Genomic DNA, 19,821 nt, shown 5'->3' with positions numbered 1-19,821 from the left:
CTGTTTGTGCACTAAATCTCTGGGAAAACATTTCTTTAGCCTCGTTCCAACTATTGCTTTTTATTATTATGCTTTTGTGAGCACAGGATCAATTCTGTCACCGTGTCCTGCTCCTTACTACCATTAACGAGCTTTTCACGCCTTTTGCTTTGTTGTTCCTCAAAAACTATTGAGCAGATTTTATTCCAGTTCTTACTCTGGCTGGCTCAGTATATTCCATGGGAGAACCTTCAGCGCTACTTGCCTCGGCAAAGTAAATAAACCTAAGGATTAAAACTTGACTGATGTAAATGTTTTATGCATGTTCAAAATGAACATGCAAGAAATTTAGAGAAGGTTACAAACCAGAGGGTCTAATAAATGTAATTTAATAGTCACGGGAAGGAAGAGATGTTTTAAAGGTGGGAAATGTAGATGACTGCAGACTGCATTTTGTAACTGTCACACCAAAACTGCAACTCCAAAGTCAATTTTTGCCAAAAGAACAAGCTTCCCCAGTTGCTTCTCAACAAGGAGAATCAGAAAACAAAGCTGATTTGAAAAACAAAATAAAAACTCAGTCCATTTCATTGTGTAAGTGGTTTAAAGGGAAAAAAAAAATCCAAAACCAAACAAAACCCATATGCTGATGAAACAGACAACCAGAAGACCAAAACTCTCATTTCTGAAAGCCCTCCTTTAAGTAACAAATTCAGTTTAGCTATTCCATGATGTTATTAGTAAAACTGCTAAAGGCATTTCTACATAAAAATGAAATTGCACAGATGCCCAAGTATTCTCTTTTATGCTATTTTGGTGACATAACTCCCCAATGCCTCGCTTTGAAAAGCCTAGTATTTTCCAGGGCGCTCGATAGATTGGCTCTAACTTGAACATCAAAAGTAACCTTCACGTTCATCAATGAAAAGTGACAACTGATTTTATTGACTGTTTTCATTATAACACATGACAGTGGGAATATTTTTCACTGTTAAGATTTTTGAATGGAAGAAAAGTGCAGTTAGTCTGAGTTCCTTACATTCATTAGAAGCAAGACTATTGAAACCATCAACATTTACAATGACACATAAGCAAACACCAGAATCAGTGCCAATAAATACACAGAGTACCAAAATAAATATTTACAGAATTAAAAATATAACAAACACTGATTAGTATATCCTTGTGAACTGCCAGGGAAGAAAGACACCTATTGCTATCAGTTAGGTTGTAAATACATTAAGAATACAGTGATTCGAGGAGACATGTACTCATCAAAGTTTGTAGAGGTGGAAAGGAGCAGAGCGTGTCTAACAGTCTGTTATAAAAACAGCCCCCCGGAATGTTGTGAGCTTTCTTTAAGAAAAAGTTGATGCACACAGGCCCACCAGATCATTACCAAACCTTCTAGATGAGAAGAGTGGGGAGCTCTAGCTTTACTCACTCATTATCTCAAATAGGTCCTACACTGCCTTACAGGAGGTGGCTGACACAAAAAAATACAAGGAAACATTGTAATTAACAGTGATCTGTCAGCTATATCACATCTTACAGAAACAGGCTGAGTGACCTCTAACAGGACACACACCTCCCCTTCAGCATGCAGGAAATAGCAAGAGCATTGCTTTGTCTGATGCAGTCCCTGCTACCCTTTCCTCAGGCACACCATGATGTTTAAGCAGAGTGGGCTGTCATAAAAGACTAAAGCCATGTTGTGTTTTCTGGGTTTATTGTATTTTCCATCACCCACATTCATACCTCATCTCCCATTTCAACAGGACCTCAACACCAGAACTTTTCTGAGACAGAGTCTATTAACAAACGGAGCAGGGAAAACTCAGATGGAGCCAAGTTATGGCATCTTCACTCAAAAAAAAACAACAGCACTTACAGATCCACTAATATCAGATAGAATACTGGTGGGATGAGTCATTGCCTAGCTGTTAAAATTTCACCCATGGTAGAGGATTTATTTTAATTTCATGAAAAAGCAACAGCTTTAGTCTTGCTCCCCCTTTAGAAAAGCAGGATAATGTTGCTTAGTACTTGGTGCTGCTGCACTGTGTGTCTTACACTCCCTCCCCACTTGTCCTTGGGCTGCAAGGGTGCAGCCAGAGCTCACCACTCTGCCTAGGGCTTGGGTCTTTGCATTTTCCTGACAAAATGAGGGTGGAAGACCAGTGAGATGGCATAGGCCAGTGCTGGGCTACAGGGAGTTTGTGGATGTTTCTGTGCTGAAACTGCCTTTAGAAAGTAAGGGCACTGCTCAGGTGTTGATGAGAGCAGTCACACAGCAGTCCACCTGCAGGAGCACTGGCTTCAGCACACCCAAGCTCACCATGGCTCCTCACCCAGTGTAACACATAAACCCAAGCATAAGTGCGAGAAAGAAAAGAGACAAGGGTTTTTAGGCACATGTGTAACACCTTTTCCACAAGGGCAAGAGGCCCAGGCCTTGCTTTCAGCCCATCTCCCAGGTGCCCTATCAGCCCTCCCACCCCACCCCAGCACCACCACCCTGCCTTCTCCTGCTGCTGTCCAGGGCTGACACGTCCACATGGCAACACCTTGCACCCCTCTGCTGGCACCACACGGCGATGTCACACAGCAAATCCTGCTGGTGACTTGGGGTGCCTTGCTCCCCCAGTCCACAGGCTGCAGGTGAGATGGGACACACCTTCCCCTCTGCTGCCATTAACCAAGAATTACATTTTAAGGTCAGCCTTAATTCAAAGCAGATACAACCAATTTTCTTTTACAAGCACAGTATGTTCAAAGCTTCCAATGCATCTGCATAAAAAGCCCATGGAAACAACCTGATACTGATTTAGCAACTGTTTTGATGCAACATCTTCCAAAATAATAAAAATCTATTAAAGATCTTACCATTTAGTCCCCACATACCTTCTCCCTAATGACAGATTAAAATGTGGCTGTGCAATAATTAAAGGGAGGCTTCATTAGTTACCACATCGAAAACATGAACAATGACGAAACAAGCAGGGGGTTTAGAGCTCTGGAAAGAAGCTGGTCCTGGTTTTGTCATCAAGAGTTAAATTAAGGAAGGCAGTGATTGTGTTAGCTGTAATTTAAACATGCTGAGCACTGGAGTTATGTGCAGGAGTGCTGCTTGTTAAGAAGAAAAACAATGGAAAGACATATTTTGCATTCGGATCAGTGAAAACACTACCACAGTAATATAAAAGACTGCACAAACACCTGAATGATGTTAATCTTTAAAAAAAAAAAAAAAAGGAAGACTTGTTTAAGAAACACTTTTTATTTCCTCAGGATGAAGAGATTAAGGACCTCTGCCAGTTCTTACTGGAGTCAGTGGAAGCTTTGCCACAGCAGAACTGGCCCCTGGCAGGAGATTGTCCTGTTGGCAAATGCCGGTTTCCTAACTTTGTGGCCATAGCTGGATTAGCTTTTATTGCAGAGCATTGCTTGAATGTGATGTCAAAGTAGGCAAAGCAATCTTCTTTTAGCCATTGCTACAAGAAGCCTTTCAGCCTGGCAGTTTAAATTCCTTGCCCTGTGAGGTGCTTAACCTTTTCCTCCCTATACTACAACTTTGGCTCTATTTATTTAAGTATGTGCAGAAAGGAAAAAGGAAAGCAAAGATAAAATCTGGGCACAGTCTGCACAACAGCTCCTGGGCTTTCCTTCAAGAGTGACCTGCTTCCTTGCTACATTTACTAAATTGTTCACAACAGGAAAGTGGAGGAATGTATTCCATGCTATGCAAAATATCACTTAACATCCTCACCCATGTGTATGAGATCGCACAGCTGGTATCTCCATTTTAAATATCTTTGCCACTTATTCTGAAGAGGTTTAATTTTTTAGACCAAGAAGTAGAAGCAAAGACCTCCTGGAGAGGAGGCAGAGTGGCAGCAGCTCGTCTTTTCTGGTGCTGGAAGGCTAGATCAAAAATCTGTTTCCCAAGCAACTGCAGTATGGCTGAGAAGGAATGAGAGACATGCAGGGGAAAAAAAAACCCCAAAACATCCTAGGCAATAGTAGTGTTTTGGGTAGAGAAGCCTTCTAAGGCAAGAAGAGTTTTAACAACCTGCTTTTGCAGGAATCAAGGCCCCCATGATGTGGCTCAAGTGGTTATAGCTATTATTCCTTTGCATATGACAAGTTCTTCCATTTCTCTCTACGTGAAATGGACCTAGGAAACACCGAATCAGTGCTGAATGTTCCTACCCGAGATGTTCACGAGGAAGACAAGCTATGAACTGATGATGAGTAAAAAATTCCTGTGAGCTAAATTAAAAATAAATTGTCCCCTGAAAACAAACAGCAAGACAGACTGATACCTCCTGCTCACACTACACAGCACGTGGACTCAGGACAAGGGAATCCTATCATCCCATTCCTCCCATCTCTCGGTGGAAGGGAGGGATGTTCTGCAGGAATCCATCCCAGGCCACTGGGGACAACTGACAGTGTGTTCTTAGCACTGAATCTCAGAAGAGTCATTTGTTGTGCAGTTCTGCTCGGACACGTGGGGTTATGTCACCATAATAAAAACATAAACAAAGGGGAGGGGGGGCGGGGGGAAGAAAAGACAAAATGAAAACCAAATCAAACCCTGCAGAAGCTGTCATGTGTAGACTCTGCCAAGACTCATTTCTGCATTGTCTTTGAGTTGGTGTCAATTTGTTTTTCCAAGACAGAAGCCCCAGCCTTTCATATCAGTAACTATGAAAATACATTTTCAGGCTACCTTGCCTAGAATCCCCCGTTGTGGCTCTTGGATAACCATCTGTCTTGTAAGTGGCTATTGTTACTGTGATCTGTCCCTTTCATACCATTATCTTCCTGAAAAGCCTTTTCTGAAAGTAGTCCATTAGAGCAAGGAAAGAAAAACCTCAGTGCATGGCCACGCAGCAGAATCAATGGCTCCCTTTGATCTGCAAGCTCAGTCAGTACTACAAATTTAAGAAACAACACTGTTTTGCTTTGCTAAGCAAAGCCTGTTAATTTAGCTCATCTGCACTCATAGCATCTTACTGAAAATGCCATCTGTATCAGATGTTTTAAGACTTTGGTGCAATACTCGCTTAGATAAATAATTTTGTAAGATTCATTAAAAAATAATCAGAGAATTAATTTTCATAGTGTATATCTATGCACGTAATTTTTAAAATTCAATCCTCTACTACCCTAAATGGTGGTGAGGATATTCACAGTGGATGAAGAAAATGCTGGTTACTGATGGTATAAGACTGAACATAGTTTTTTCTTATTCTAGTCATGGAATTTCCTCTGAAATCTACTACGAGTGTTTGAGTCCTATTACTGGAAAGAGCAAAATGCATATGCACTACATGGCAAATAAAACCTTTTATGTCTGTTGCAGGCCACACATTTAGTACTGAAAACTTAGCTCCTATCATGACAAAACAAGTCCACAAAAACATAATTTCATGCTACTGAAAGGAAATCTTTTGTGCTGATATAAAGGACAGGAGTGTATACCACTGAAATCACTGTAGATAGCTATAAAACACTATGCAATATATAGAAAACTCTAAGAACATACAAAATTTACCAGTAGGGCCTTCAAAGTGCAAAGAGTACACATAACTAAATACCAAGTCCTGATCTATAAAATCCTTTATGAACAACATACAGCTGATAATTACAAAGCATCATTCAGACCACCAAATAACAAATGAAACAAATGAAGAAAAATATACTTTAAGGAAATCAAAACAATGACACCATTGGGAATGTTATCTTTGGGACTCAGAACACCATTTCTACCTCAATACCTACCAAAGCCAAGGAAAATATATGCTTGAACAGGGTAACACAAATAAGAATGCAAGCTACCACAAAATGCCTCAGGACTATTACCTCTTTATGTCTCAGCCTTTAAATCCAGCAAGCCATTAACTGTTTGTTCTTAGGCATCTCACAGTATTTTACAGGGATCTTTTAGGAATTATATATAGGTCTAAAGAAAGCCTTTGAACCTCCTTTCAATGATTGTTTTAGGCATTGTGTGGAGTTATACAAATATATTTGTATGAAAATTGAAAGCCCTGGTAATTATTCAATCTTCTATTACCTTTTGAAATAAAAATCATAGATGGCTTAAAGACAAAAGCGAATTTTAGAAGCACAAAGGTAATTTGAACATTAAATTGTATCTTTACTCTCACACAACCATTACCCTGAATCAACGTCAGCGTGTCGCAATGATTCAAAACACTGACGCCCTACTACCAGCTACTTTCCCATTTTCCTTTTAAGGATATGATTGTCCTTAAAATATGTACATAGCAAGCAGCCAAACAAACCACCGACAGATTTGCAAATTGTGCTTAGAGTGGGTTTGTCACAGAAAGCTTGAGGGAGTGGCCATGGAGCACCCTGGCCTGGGCAGCTGCCCTCCCACCCACGCTCCACGCCAGCCCAGGGCTCCTCGCTCCTGGGGTTAGCACCGAGGAGGAGGCTGTCCAAGCAGAGGATGGAGGGAAAAACGTGGCAGAACAGAAAACAAAGCAGAGAGAGAAGAATGAAGGGAAGCCAAAGCATTTTAATGATGATTCGTGTTAGTGGTTACGTGAGAGGGAGTTAGTCTAGTGTCACACTATTGGTTTCTCAATACAGACATGCCACAATGCAAACAAAACACATATGATGAATAATTTGACACACACAAGTCCTGTAGAGATGGCAGCTGGTATCTCCTAATGGGTTTAAAGATGCACCACTCCTACTACCTGTACTCAGTGCTTCCAGTTTTTATGGTACTACCACCACATCCTCCCTCCCTCTCAACTTCCAGTACCCTATAGAATCTCTCCCTTAGAACAAAATGGGGGATTATGATTTTTCTGCAGAGTTGTCATGCAAGGAAAGATGCATCCCTCACAGTCAAACAAAAACAAAAGAACGGGAAAAGGAATGTCATGTTTGGGGCTGAGGAGCAGGATAATATTCCGAGTTCTGTACATACATCATTTAGAGGGTGTTTCAGCTTTGACTTTCTGAAATGCACGAGTGGAGTCAGACCAAATGCAAAACCCTTTCTCAGGCAAAGGAAACCATGGCCAGCGTGTTTGGAGGCGGATGTGGAGCACAGCTCCCAGGCAGTGCATGGGAGCGCTCACAGGAGCGTGAGTGTGAGTGAGTGTGAGTGTGAGTGTGCACGGGGAGTGCCTTGGCTGGCACAGGGACCCTGCCAGGGGTTGTGCACTCGCTGCACATGCATATGGCATATGTACAACACGCCTGCCTGAGTGGGCACACAGGGAACCACACACCTACACGTCAGGAAGAAAACATAAAATAATCCTCTTTGAAGTGTATTAAGGTTCTTAAACCATGAAAACAGGGGCTGGTCAGGGAAGCTAACACTTTCACTGGGATGCTGCAACTCGGTATTAAACTCTGCAGCAATTTCAAAATGGGATGTCAATTTCTCCTTCATGACTCTAAGGTCATTTCCACAGTGAACAACAAATCATGCATATACATATATACAATTCTTATTATGGTATTTCCTGGCTTTTTATGGTTTGCCTACAACCTTAATATCCTTCAAATGTATATTCTGTATATTTATTTTCCTTTTTATTTCCTTTTGATTTAAGAGACAATAAAACCAACTGCTATGTAAGATCAGACCCATTAGTTTCAATGATGTGAATTTAGGATTCTCTGCATAATATAGAAATGTATATTTTTAAAATGTATATTATTTTTTAAATACGCTGGAGCATATATTTTATATTAACTGTGGTCTGATGATTAAATACTTATATCAAAATATTTTGTAAATACATAACATTTACCTTTAGACTTCAGTGATTTTTAGAGCTTTTTCAGTGTATCATAAAAATATGTCCTCAGGCACATTAAAACCCTATTATATTTCTTTGAAATGTTGCCAATGCCCAGGTACAGTAGCCACTACTCAAAAATGTCATGGCCATTAATACATTTTTCCTAAGATCCAAGCTCATCAGACCATTTAATGTACCACTAGCTTACCATATTTTTTTCTCTCTTAACATAAAATTATTCTGATATTATTGAGAATGAAAATAAAAAGCAATGAGAACCCAAACTTTTTTTAAATAGTCAAAAACTAATTTTTTATATTTTAAAAAATAATACTTAAAAAACAAGTTTCTTTGCTGGGTTCCTTCTCTGTAAGGTTTAAGCCCAGATCAACTGTTGTCTAAACCCCTGAAAATAGAGGCTTGCAGTGGCAGTGCTGTCAGAACATCAGCTCTGAGCCATGGAATGTGCCACTGGAATAAAATCAGCACTTCAGACTTACTTATCTGGGGATGCATGAGCCCATACAAACCAGAGTTTTTCTCTAATTTAAGGTACTTACACAAAGTTCTATCCTTTTAGAACTGTAAAATTATCTACCTATAAAAACTAACTCTTGCTTAAACTCTAGATAATAAGGACAGGTGATTTTTTTTTTAATAAAAAATCTGCTAAAACACATATATATTTACACATGGCGAGCAAGTTATTGTATAAATGTGGACAGTGTGTATATATTGGCATTTAGTAAAATGTTTCCCTGAACCTGATTGTATGCATTATCGGACAAGTATTGATGTAAACATCTGAACCTACGTCAGGTGTCTCTGTTACCCATTTACATTAGACCAGATCAAAACCAACCAGACAGACAGACAAACGAAAATATGTTTTCCTGTTAGACGAGTCCACCTAACTCCTTAGTTTTATCTCCTGCACACAAGTCAATCAAGTCTGCTGCTGAACAGTGTTCTCGTTCCTACAGCAGGTGAAATACCTGTTAGATGGGTTGTTTTCTGCTTGGCATTTTTTCCAACATCTTGTGGAGCAAACATCATTTCCAGAGCCAGCCAGGCACCCAGCCTCTACTCCTCCCCCAGAAATGATTAAAAGATAAGTGTATAGGAGAACCTCTCATGTCGCTCCTCTTGTAGCTCTGTTCCCTTAAAGAACTCATGACACTGCTTTACACAAGGAAGGATGGTCATAATCCAAGTCCTGCTTCCAGAAAGGCATGTAAAAATGAACCTCCCCAGTGTTTAGTGTTGCAGAAAAAAGATACAAATGTAAAAAAAGTGCTCAAAAAGAAGTTGACTTTTTGTATTCAGCCATACAGTCTAGTAAGAAGAGACTCAGAAGTGCAGGCCCACAGAGTACAGTGAAGGAAGCCTTTTAGGTGACTTTCTTCAGGTGATGCAAAACTAATTCATTATCTGCGGTCTCCTGTGCAGATTTTCCCACATGGACTTCATTCTCTGCGTTTGCCTCCACCTCTTACCCAACTACTTTTTGGCACTGTCCTGGTACATGGCAGTTTTCACTGTTGTCCCCGTTACTGGCCCGGCTACGCCCCTGTTACTGACTCGGCGTACCAGCACTTTGGAGACGGGGATTTTTGTTCTGTGCATCTCACTTTTGGCCAGGTGATGGTGTGCGACGTGATGGCTGTTACTGGCATCTGCTCCGTGGCTGGCCGGATGCGAGGAAAGGTGTTTAATGCTGATGGGTATCTTGGAGTCCTTCGCGCTGCTGGAGGGTGTTTTCAGTGAGCTCACGGTCCTTATTGGAGACACGGGCTTGGAGCGTGGCACACTGGGGACTTCCTCGTTTGTGGGCCCCGCTGGTGGGTTCTCATCCGGCTCGGCGTAAAGGTCATAGAGAGCATCCCCACTGTAGCTATCCCTGGGAAGGGTTTCCTTCTGGATGCTTGTGGAACTGTCTTCCTCGGGACCAGGGGTGGTGGAATCCCAGTAGCCCTCATCGCTGTTTGGGACACCCTCGTGCTGCTCCTTTTCCCTGCTCTTCTGCTCCTCTTTGTGGTTCAGGTGAATGGCAATCTGGTGGAGGCCACCACGCTTCACCACCACCCTGTTCTGGGCCCCCTCGGTACCTCGGGTTTCCTTCAACCCCTCGGGCTTCTTTGTCCCTCCTCCGCTTCCTGCTCCTTGCGTCTGAGTCTCGTCTGTCTGCGACAGCATATCCCAGAACTCCTGCAGGCAGGTGTCATCCACCTGGTCGGGGCTGGCCATCTCCTCCCCTCCTCCCTGGTAGGCCACCATGGTGGGGTGCTTCTTGGTGGCACCCAGCTTGCTGGGCCCGGGGGTGCTCTTCTCGCAGACGCCACTCCCGCCGCCCACATCCTCCTCATGGTCCGCAATAATATCTCCGCAGCCTGTAAGAGAGTCAAAGCTTTTCAGTGAAGTCACGTCAGCAAACATCAAACAAATACGATCAATCGATTGCTCTGAGGGTGGATCAACAGAGGAAGGGTCAGGGGCGGCTGCCGTCTCTTGACCGCTATCACAGTGAGGTTCAACAGGGGGGATAGTCGTTATTGGAATGTCACCTGTTATCGCCGCATCCTTCGCAGTCCCAGCCTCTCCGGCGGCCGGCTCGGGTCGCTCGCGGCGGAGCTCCTCGGGTGGCCGCACGGCGGCGGGCGGCTCCTCCCGGCCCGGGGCGCTGCCGGCCCGCGGCTCCGCTCGGGGCTCCTCGGCCGCGGCGGGCGCCTCGCCGCTGCGCTTCTCCCGCGCCGCCTCCGGCCCGGCGTCTCCCGCGCCGCTCGGGCTCTCAGACAAAGGTTTCGGCGTCTCCTCCTTGATGCACTCCAGGCTGGCGGTCAGGGACCCCGGCATGATAAGGCCGGACGGGATGTCCGAGGTTTCCCCCCTCTCCTCCTTGCCGTTTTTGTCCTTTTTGTGCCACCGCATGCTGCTGAAGATCCCCTTCAGCCCCTTCTTTTGTCTGCCGCCGGCCCGCGGCTCCGCGCCCTCCGCCTGCCTGCCGTTCTTCCTCAGCAGCGAGAAGAAGCTGTGCGACTTGGCCACGGCGCTGCCGGCGGGGCCGCCGGGGCTGCCGGCCGGCCGCTCCTGCGCCTCTCGGCTCGGCGCCTCGCCGCCGCCCGGTTCCTCCTTCTTGCTGCTCTCCAGCACGGCGTCGGCCAAGCCGTCGTGCGTCCGGCTCCGCACCATCCCCGGCTTGCCGGCGCCCTTACCCTCCCCTCCTCGGCTCCGCACCCCGAAGATGCTCGGCATGGTTCCCCCGGACTTCCTCCTCCTGAAAAGCTTGAAAGCGGTTTTGTTAATCCTGCCCGACGGCGGCTCGGCGGCCGGGGGCTCCACACAGTCGCAGTGCGAGTCCATTTCTGCCTCTGCCGCTGCAGCCGCGGCCGCCGCGGCTTCCCCTCCGCCGCGGAGCGCGGTGCGATCCCTCAGTGACAGCCCCGCCGCCGCCGCCCGCCCGTCTCCATGGCAACCCGGCGGAGGGAGGGAGGGAGGGATGGAAGGAGGGATAAGCCGCTTTCCCCCGCCGCCGCCGCCCGTTCCGAGGCGCCCCGCGCCGCCGCAGCGCCGCCCGCCCCGCGGCCCTTACATAACGCGGCCGCCGCCCGCCGCCCCTGCCGGGCTCTCGGTGCCCCGGAGGGTGCCGCGCCCCGGCGGGCACGGCTCGGCTTTTGTTTGTGACGGCGTCGTGCGTCGCCCTGTGCCCCGGCGGCACGGTCGCTCCGCGCTCTGGACCGCGGGCATTGCGTGGCTGAAGCCCTGGGATGGGGGTGCAGCCAAGCGCTCGCAGCGCCGACAGAAAGCGGGAGCCGGGGTCGCTGGGAGGGTGTGGCTGTCTGCAGGTGCCAGTGCAGGGACAGACGGGTGGGAAAATGGGACACACAGACAGAGCCCGCTACGTAAATACTCCCGGGGGCAGAGGAAAAGGATGCTAAGTTCTCCCCACTCCCCTTGCTTTTCCATCTCCCACCTCATCAGGACGACTCTCACCATGTCCCTCTTTCTCACCAGTGCCCGGGGCCACATGTGCTCACTGCCGACGACCAGAGGGGAGCAGTGGTACAAGCTGGGGCACAGCCCGGCCTTCTCCCCAGTGGCCTCCCCTGCCATGGAGGGGGAGCATGGTGGCAGCCCCCACGCAAACCTTCTCCTGCCCCTGCAGCCACTGTGCACAGTCATGGCACCAAGTCATGTCCATGTCGAATTGCCACCAGAGATGATGGCCAGCAGTCCAGTCACATCAGGGTGGCTGGTGTCACCCTGACCACAAACTCTTAACTGGCTGCAAATCGGTCCCAGGTGAGAACAGAGCAGAGCAGAGCAGAGCAGAGCAGTTGGGTACAACGGTCATCCAGCCCAACTGCCTGACCTAAGGGCCTAAAGCACATATTGTCCAAATGCCTCTTAAACACTGACAGACTCGGGGCATCAACCACCTCTTTAGAAAGCCTGTTCTTGGGTCACCACCCTCTCAGTAAAGAAATACATCCCAATGTCCAGTCTGAACCTTCCTTTTGAATCATTCCCATGCGTCCTGTCACTGGACACCAGGGAAAAGAGCTCAACACCTCCCTCTCCAATTCCCCTTCTCAGGATGCTGTGGAGAACAGAGAAGGCAGTGTCATTTTCTCTAATCTAGACAATCCTGGCCAAAACAACCAGCCCTGAGCCCCAGACTCACTGAACTCTCAGCTGTGTTATTTCAGCTCTGGGCAGTGCTCTGCACCAGAGCTGCAGAGCAGACCTGCTCTCACCCAGAGCTGTGATAGTGCCTGTGCCCTGGCAGCCCAGCTGTGCCGCACAGCACTCATCTGGGCTCCTCAAAACAGAAACATTTGTATGGGTTTAAGCTCTAAATGCAAGCGAGTACCACTAAAGAGAAGTCGTGTGTGGGCCCACTGGCATGGAGCTCCCTTTGAAGTCAGTAAAAGGCTTTGCCATTGACTTCACTGGCTGGAAGAATTAGTTGTAGGCTTGGGTGCTTTTTTAACATCATCAGACATTCATTGCACTCTCCCATGAGAGCAGGTTGAATTATCTGTTGTGAATAATTTATCCAGTGAATTTAGTCCTGTTCATGTATAAAAGTGCCATTTGCATTCAGAATTAGAAGTGTTCAATAAGAGCAATATGAGCGAGCACATCATTCAACTTACAGGTCTCTTCTGCCTTCTGCCAGAGACAGAGGAAAGGACAGATGAGGCAGAAGACAAGATACTGGCTGGAGGAGGAGGAGTGAGTTACATTTTACAGAGTACAGCTTGTAAACGTGTCCAGCATCCAGAAGCCACAGAGACAGGAGAGAGACCAGAACCGTGACCCAGAGGTGCAAGTTCCTCACCTCAACTGTGCCTCCATCAGTGCTACCACATCATGAGTTTCCCCATTGCTTGGTCATGTTTCTGCTCTTAACACAAATGAAGGAAACTTGATAGAAGAGAGATAATACCAAATGCTTTTGAGAAAATTCAAATACAAAGAGTCAGGCATACTTTCGAAATTCGAAAGATCAAACCCTGAACATGTATCTTGGGAAAAAAATGGATAAAAAGTCTAACAAGTAAGGCTTGGCCACCTAACTAAAATTCTCTGGTTTTCCACTTTCATTTCACCAATCCTTTGTATTTTGCCAGTTCCTCTTACAATCGTTGGGTCCAATGGAAGAAGACTCAGAGATACAAAAGGCAGAGGAGAGGTGACTTAATGCTTCACAGCTGTATGGAACAGACTGCTTATTGTGCCTTCTTTCTTTTTTGAGTCAGTATTTGTGCCTATGACAGAAAGAGCTTGTTTTTCAGCCAGCTTAAAATCCAACTGTTAGTGGAGGAAAGTGACTTGAAGTCAACCTGAAATTACTACTTGGGAAATATTTTGACAAATTGATTTTTTTTCTATACATTTAGTTTCAATACTTTTTGCACTTTAAAAATAATTATTTAGGAATCTTGAAGTACCTATGGAAATGGATAGTCATTCCAAAAAGGAAATGGTAAAGCACTGAATTTTGAAAGTGACTAATGAGATATCGCCATTTTTCCTTTTATCCTTTTGTTTTGACCTGAAGACATCTACGGATTCATTGTGAACTTATGACATGCTTTTCAGTCCCCTGTATTACGGCAGGGATTTCTTGATGGCTTCCCTTAATCTCTGTAGGTCTGAAATGGAAGTCTGCTTCTGACAGCGAAAAATGTCATAACTCTGCCTGCTTAGCAAGGGAGCAGAACGACTGACAGACACCTTGCAAAGTGAAAACAAATGAGGAGCTCTAATTTAAAATCACAGAGAGCCAGCAGGGAGCTCCTGATGACATGCAGACGAGGGGCAGCTGAGCCTCTGGTGATGGGAGAGCTGTTCCTACTGCATTCCCTCCGACCTGGCTTAGCCTGAGGGGCATCTGATGTGGTGGAAGAGCTCCCATGCTGAGCTGCACGGCACGGCCACACCAGCAGGTTTTATTCTAGCTGAAGGGGATATCACAAATGTTCTACAAGGTGGATTTTTTTTTTAATGTTTAGATTGAGTATGAATGAAGAAAACCAGACAAGAAACACTATATTTAAAAAAAATCAAAAAGGGTAATATAAAAAATGTAGCATTTATAGGTAATTTTTTTTTTTTTAACAGCAATTAAGGACTTTGTCATGAAGGCTCGTTTCCTGGACATACCTTACAGCTCTTTTGAGCTGCCTATTAAAGGTCCCTGTCACACACTGCTGGTCCAGCTCTCATCCTTGGCTCCACCACTGACCTGTGCTGTGATCCTCAGGAAGCCAGGGCTTTGCTCCTTTCCACGGAGCCTTCTCCAGTGACCCAGGGGCGCCACCGTCCCGTCCCCGGCTCGATCCCTGCGGAGCCGCAGGGCACCCCCGCAGCTGCAGCCGTGGGCTGGAACAGCAGGATCGGCGGGAATGGCAAAGCAGCTGCAAGCCTCACCCTGCCTTCTCCCCGTCATTGCAGCAGGCAGGGGCTCTTGGTTGCCCCAAGGACTGCAGGCTGTGGCGCAGAATGAATACAGAATAGCATCCTAGGTTTCATCAGGTATGGATTAGTGATGGGAGTGACAGGTAGCAAACCATCTTGTCCCTCATTTTGACAAAAGCCCCAGTTTTTGGTACTTCAAGGCTGTCTCACGTGCTGAACGGGAGCACTGGGCACAGGGTGACAGGACAGAGGTGTTTGAACATCTCTGCAGCAGCTTTTCACTTCATGCTTCATTCCTGTGAAGCTTCTGTGCTTCTGTGATTCCAGAAAGTCAGGACCAGCCTTCACAACATAAGCAGGATATGCTCAGTTTTAAACCAGAAAACTGACACAAAACTGCTTCTTTCTTTCTTTTTTTTTTTTTTTTAAACATTCTCTATGGTTGTATTTCAGCCACCACACATACTATAGGCTCATGGAATTATTCGGGTCAGAAAAGACCTTTAAGAGCACTGAGTACTGCTGTTAATTGTACATATGCATATATAATTCATGGGGCTCAAAGATGCTACATGAACTTAAAACTTGTAGGTCTTCTTAATGATAAGCAGTGAATCTAAATCACTGGCAATATGAATTGCAGGACTTTGGCTGGCACAGTGCCTGCATCTAGGCCCCAGCTGGTAATGGGAGAAAATCAGCAGGCTTTTAGGAAGCAATAGATAATTACCTTGCCAGCATCTAGAATTTAAGGATGAGTGCAGGGAGGCCCAGAGCAATAATGTGTGCACAGGGAAAACAGGTCCACTACCTGAAAAGTTACTTTGAACATAACATTTTGTTTTTATATGATTAGGTGTGCTACTGCACAGTTAAACTCTTCAGTGCATTACTGTACCCGGAAATGGGAGAGATGCTCTTTGCAGAATTACTAAATCAATGGGCTTATTAAGAGAGACATAAGTAGTGTCAGATCTCTAGTGATACCTTAAAATCTGCTTAGGGAGCCACTGGGACTAGAAAAAGAAAACAGTTAAAACCAGCAAAAAAAAAAAATCAGGAAAAGGAACGGGGAATAAAGGATCCCTCTTATTTTCCATGTGAGCATTCTTGCTGTAACATGTATCAGTGGCAAGTGGCTGCTCATGCAGGTAAAGGGGGGAAGTGTCTGGATTTCTAACATTTGCCACTTGTTTGCGTTTGTCTCCCAATGGATCAATATCATCTAATACCACATTATTTCCTTCCTGCCTCTCCAACCCATTCAGCGGCAGCTAACACCACTCCAGGACAATTTGCTTTGTTACTCCTACCTCCACTTTCCCAGGCCAGACCATTTTCCATATCCTTTCCTCAAACCAAACTTTCCTCAGCTGCAGAGACATAAAGACCAGAGGCGTGCAGTCCAGCATGACCAGAGCCTGGCTGACTCTTGCTCACAGGCAGCTCAAATCTGCAGATGTGTCAGGGAAAAAGTTCCTAAGAAAATCTAAAATATACAATATATGTAAGGAAGACTAAAGAGTGGCACATAGAAGATGAGGGATACAGTGAAGAAACTCTATCAGACTGTCATCTCCACACAGGCTCACCAGAAAATGCCTGAATAACACATGGAAAACTGTCACCAGCAAAATCTGGTACCAGTACAGACAGCAAACTTCATCATGTCTAGATGTCCCTGTACAGTATATCTCCAGTCTCCAGGGAGATAATAAACTGTCATTACTGTGTTTTATTGGCTGAAGAGCTGCAGTACTGGGAAGTGTTCAGTGAGCAGAACAAGACCTGTTTCTCAAAATAGAGACCTGGACTCTATTTTCAGAAAATTACGTCTGAACTCCACAAATTTATAGAATTTGAAAGTGCCTGCTTCAAAGCCCTGTAATTCAAGTAAACCAGAACGTCCTCTAAATCTCCAAGAAACCACACCAAGCAAGAGCCAGGGAATAGAATCTTGAACAGGTAACAACCATGCCCTTCCACAGCATAAATGTGGAGGAAAGAAGAAAACAGCCACTAACTTTTCATCTATTGAAACACTGTCCCAGTCTAGCCAAAATAGGAAGAAGTCTCATTTCATGAGCCTGGCAGACTGTGTGTCAGACCTGAGACCTCCTAGTGAGGACTTAATGAGAAGGAATACTTGTCCTCACTGGGAACATCCTTGCAGCAAAGGCCAACAACTTCTCTGCACGTGAAAGGAATCCTGTGGCCACTGTGGGGTTTTCTTGTATTACTGTCCCTCAGCCCCAACATCCCTTCTGGGTGCAGCTTGAGAGAGGAAAAACAGGTCAGCAAGAAATGGATGTTCAGGTTGAACAAAACAATCGGGGTTTCTGAAATCAGGTAAACCATCTGAACTGAGAAAGGATGAGGATACAGTAGCTCACCAAAGATTTTTGTAGAGTTTTGTTGTCAAAACAACATTTCTGTATAAATGGCTTGTGTTTTGCTGTTTTAAAGAGCAAAATAGGAAAATAATAGTAACCCATCCAAAATGAAGCAAAACATGACTAGACCCCAAAGAAAATTCTTTAATGTTTTCCAGTTCAGTCAACAGATTGAAAAAAATCAATTCTCTGCATACTATCTCTGTGTTATCCAACTGTTCTTCCTAATGCAAAACAAAAGGATTACAGTAAAAAAAGGAAACAACTGAGAAACTGAAAGAGGGGAAATAGTCATCATTTGAATTAAAGCTAAATACAAATTAAAAATTAAGGCAGTGCATGTAGTCCCCCAAGGGGACAGATTTACTTCTAATTAATAACATGTTAGTGCCCTAGCCCTCTGCATTAAAAACCCAAAACCTTTTAATCCTGCTGGAACAGTATAGCTGGAACCTCTAAGAATTAACCCAGCTCAATCCCAGATTTACTTGCACTGTAATTACTGGAAATGTTTCGAATTTATTTTCTTCCATATACTGGACTGAACTGAAATAAGGAAGGTTTAAAAAAAAAAAATCACATAAATATGTTTTATTAAATGGACATGCTGCCATTTTTCTTTGGGTGTTTGCAGTATCTGAGACATAATAAAAACTTAAATTTTATTTTTAATTCTGCTAGTTAAGTTTTTCTACTTCAAAAATAAATGAAAATAAAATCTTGGCTGTGCAGACTCAGCAGAATTGGCAGACAATAGTACCACTGGAGGGATAGGTCTTCCCCACTATCTTTAATTAAAAGCCCAAACAGGAGTGTAAGCAGATTAGGGGGACCATGGGGAATACTGGGTCAGAATATGTTTTTCAAACAGTTGAGGTGCAGCTGAGCATGATTGTTGGAGAAGAGTTCTGCTAGGACACTTGTATTGAGAGGTAAGCATTTAGAAAGCTTTAATCACATTGAGGATGCCTGAGGTTTTTCCTTACCTTTGTACTATCTCTGACCTTCCCATTGACTTCATCAGAAATACTTCTGATTAGTGTCAGCAGGTGTAAAAGTCAGAATTGGGACCTTAATTAAAGATTCAGCCTCACTAAATAGGACACCCAGATAGATGTGATTTTTTTTTTTAAGTAGGAATTACTTACCCAATTAGCTAACAAGGCTTTTGTGAGATTCAGCTGACACAGATAAATTTTTAAAAAGTCCCTCCATTACAATTATTGATAGATTCACTACCAGTTTGATTTCAGGAGTGCTCTGTCTCACTTTCCTCCTCTCCCCTAATTTCACTTTGTATAGAGCAACCAGGCCCTGGGCAGAACATGAGTGGGAGCAGTTGGGTGCCAGCACCATGGTAAAATGTGGAAGTCTTTGGGCTTGGATGAAAGGACCCAGAGGCCAAATGTGAAAAAGGAAAAAAGCACCTGAGCACATGTGAAACACACAGCCTGCAAGGGAATTAATGAAAGGCTTTGGGACCAAATCTGAGTCTTGGGACGTGGTGCGAAAGGAGAGAAAGAATTGTGGTTTTTATTATGACAGATTTTCAAAGCTAATGATAAAATTTACTGTCAAGATTTTTTTTAGAAGCCCCAAAACTGCAAATACTCCTGTATACAGATACACACAATGTGTTTTCCATTTGATACAGGGTATGCCTCAGAAGCTTCCAAAAGGGTTGGCTATAAGATGCCACCCAAAACCAGGTTGTGCCTTGCAAACCTGTAGGAATCACTGGCTTCCACCCATCTCAAAGCAAAAGGGAGGTTTTATCTCCCCATGCTTTAACCAGCTGCAGAGTAAACAGCTGCAACTCAGCTAGTTAGCTTAAATCCCCTTTCTTTAATGTGGCAAAAGGCAGGTATTCTTAGGGTGCAGTTTATTTGACATGTTTTACAGGACAGCTTATGGGTGGATGGGGTAAATCTTATTCAAAAAGCTCTGAGCTCCAGTTAAATGTTCATAGAAAAACACCTAACTTTGCTCAAACCAGCCCATCTTAATGTTTTGATATTTGTGGTGTTTAAGTTATTTCCCCACTTTCCCAAAAATATCCACCAATGTTTTTCAGTTTTCACATTTTCTGTTTGGAAAGAACATTGTTACACAGAAATAAAACATTTTCCATCCTCTCTAAAGCAAGCATGGGCATTGCTCAGTGTATATTCACATGGCAGTGCCTTCTCCTTGCACTGGAGTTGCTATTAAGATGGTCGTGGGTTTGCAGGAGTGGGACTCTGGTGAAGGTTACCCCATGAGAAAGGCTTGGTGCAGCCTGGATTTTGGTTGTGTTGGTCCCTCAGAGCTGTGAGGGTTTCTAAAGAAATCTGACCCTGCTTGTTCCTTCTGGAAACTCTGCCTTGCTGCACGTGGGTGAGCTCGCTGGCAGGAGGCAGTGGCGGGGTGCTGGTGGCTCATGGAGCAGCACATGGATAATTTCACACCCAGCGCTTCCCCTGATCCCGTTTGGGTGCCAGCCCCTGACACGCTGCTCTCACCAAGGAGCACGGTGTGGCACACACCACACAAATAACACCAGAGGTTTTTTTCCATGGGGCTATTTTTGACGAGTGCTGTTGCTTTGGCAGCAGATCGCTCGATCAATTCTAACTGAATGTCAGCTGAAGGACGGCTTTTCGGTTGTCTCTTTTTTGCTTTTTTTTTCCACCACTAAGAAAAACGAAGCAGTGGGTGTTGATCTATGACAGTTTTAC

At 44.7% G+C, this 19,821-nt stretch overlaps 1 protein-coding gene and 1 long non-coding RNA gene across 5 annotated transcripts; one reads left to right on the top strand and one right to left on the bottom strand.

Annotated features, from left to right (window-relative positions):
• Positions 1-9,081: 9,081 nt before the first annotated feature.
• On the bottom strand, positions 9,082-11,268 carry AMER2 (APC membrane recruitment protein 2). The gene is made up of 2 exons (XM_064409192.1): positions 10,352-11,268; positions 9,082-10,177 (listed from the first exon to the last, which is right to left on the bottom strand). Exons 1-2 carry the CDS (start codon positions 11,145-11,147, stop codon positions 9,288-9,290), a joined length of 1,686 nt encoding a protein of 561 aa, XP_064265262.1. The 5' UTR covers positions 11,148-11,268; the 3' UTR covers positions 9,082-9,287.
• Positions 11,269-11,388: 120 nt separating this feature from the next.
• On the top strand, positions 11,389-14,500 carry LOC135294224 (uncharacterized). 4 transcript variants are annotated; one of them, XR_010356375.1, is made up of 3 exons: positions 11,389-11,846; positions 11,950-12,086; positions 12,946-14,500. It is a non-coding gene; the product is annotated as an uncharacterized LOC135294224 (long non-coding RNA). The 4 variants fall into 4 exon arrangements; XR_010356376.1 differs by having other exon boundaries at positions 11,389-12,086; positions 12,946-13,544; positions 14,415-14,500; XR_010356374.1 differs by having other exon boundaries at positions 11,389-12,086; positions 12,946-14,281; positions 14,415-14,500.
• The last annotated feature ends 5,321 nt before the right edge of the window (positions 14,501-19,821 follow it).

Source organism: Passer domesticus, chromosome 2, assembly GCF_036417665.1.
Source record: "Passer domesticus isolate bPasDom1 chromosome 2, bPasDom1.hap1, whole genome shotgun sequence".
Classification (NCBI taxonomy): Eukaryota; Metazoa; Chordata; class Aves; order Passeriformes; family Passeridae; genus Passer; species Passer domesticus.
This window is presented reverse-complemented; position numbering and strand designations above follow the sequence as displayed.

Excerpts from the sequence above, each read along its gene's own strand:
- AMER2 (XM_064409192.1), bottom strand. The coding sequence starts at position 11,147 with ATGGACTCGCACTGCGACTGTGTGGAGCCCCCGGCCGCCGAGCCGCCG. Across the intron at positions 10,178-10,351 it reads GAAGGATGCGGCGATAACAG|GCTGCGGAGATATTATTGCG; the intron begins GTGACATTCCAA and ends ACTCTCTTACAG.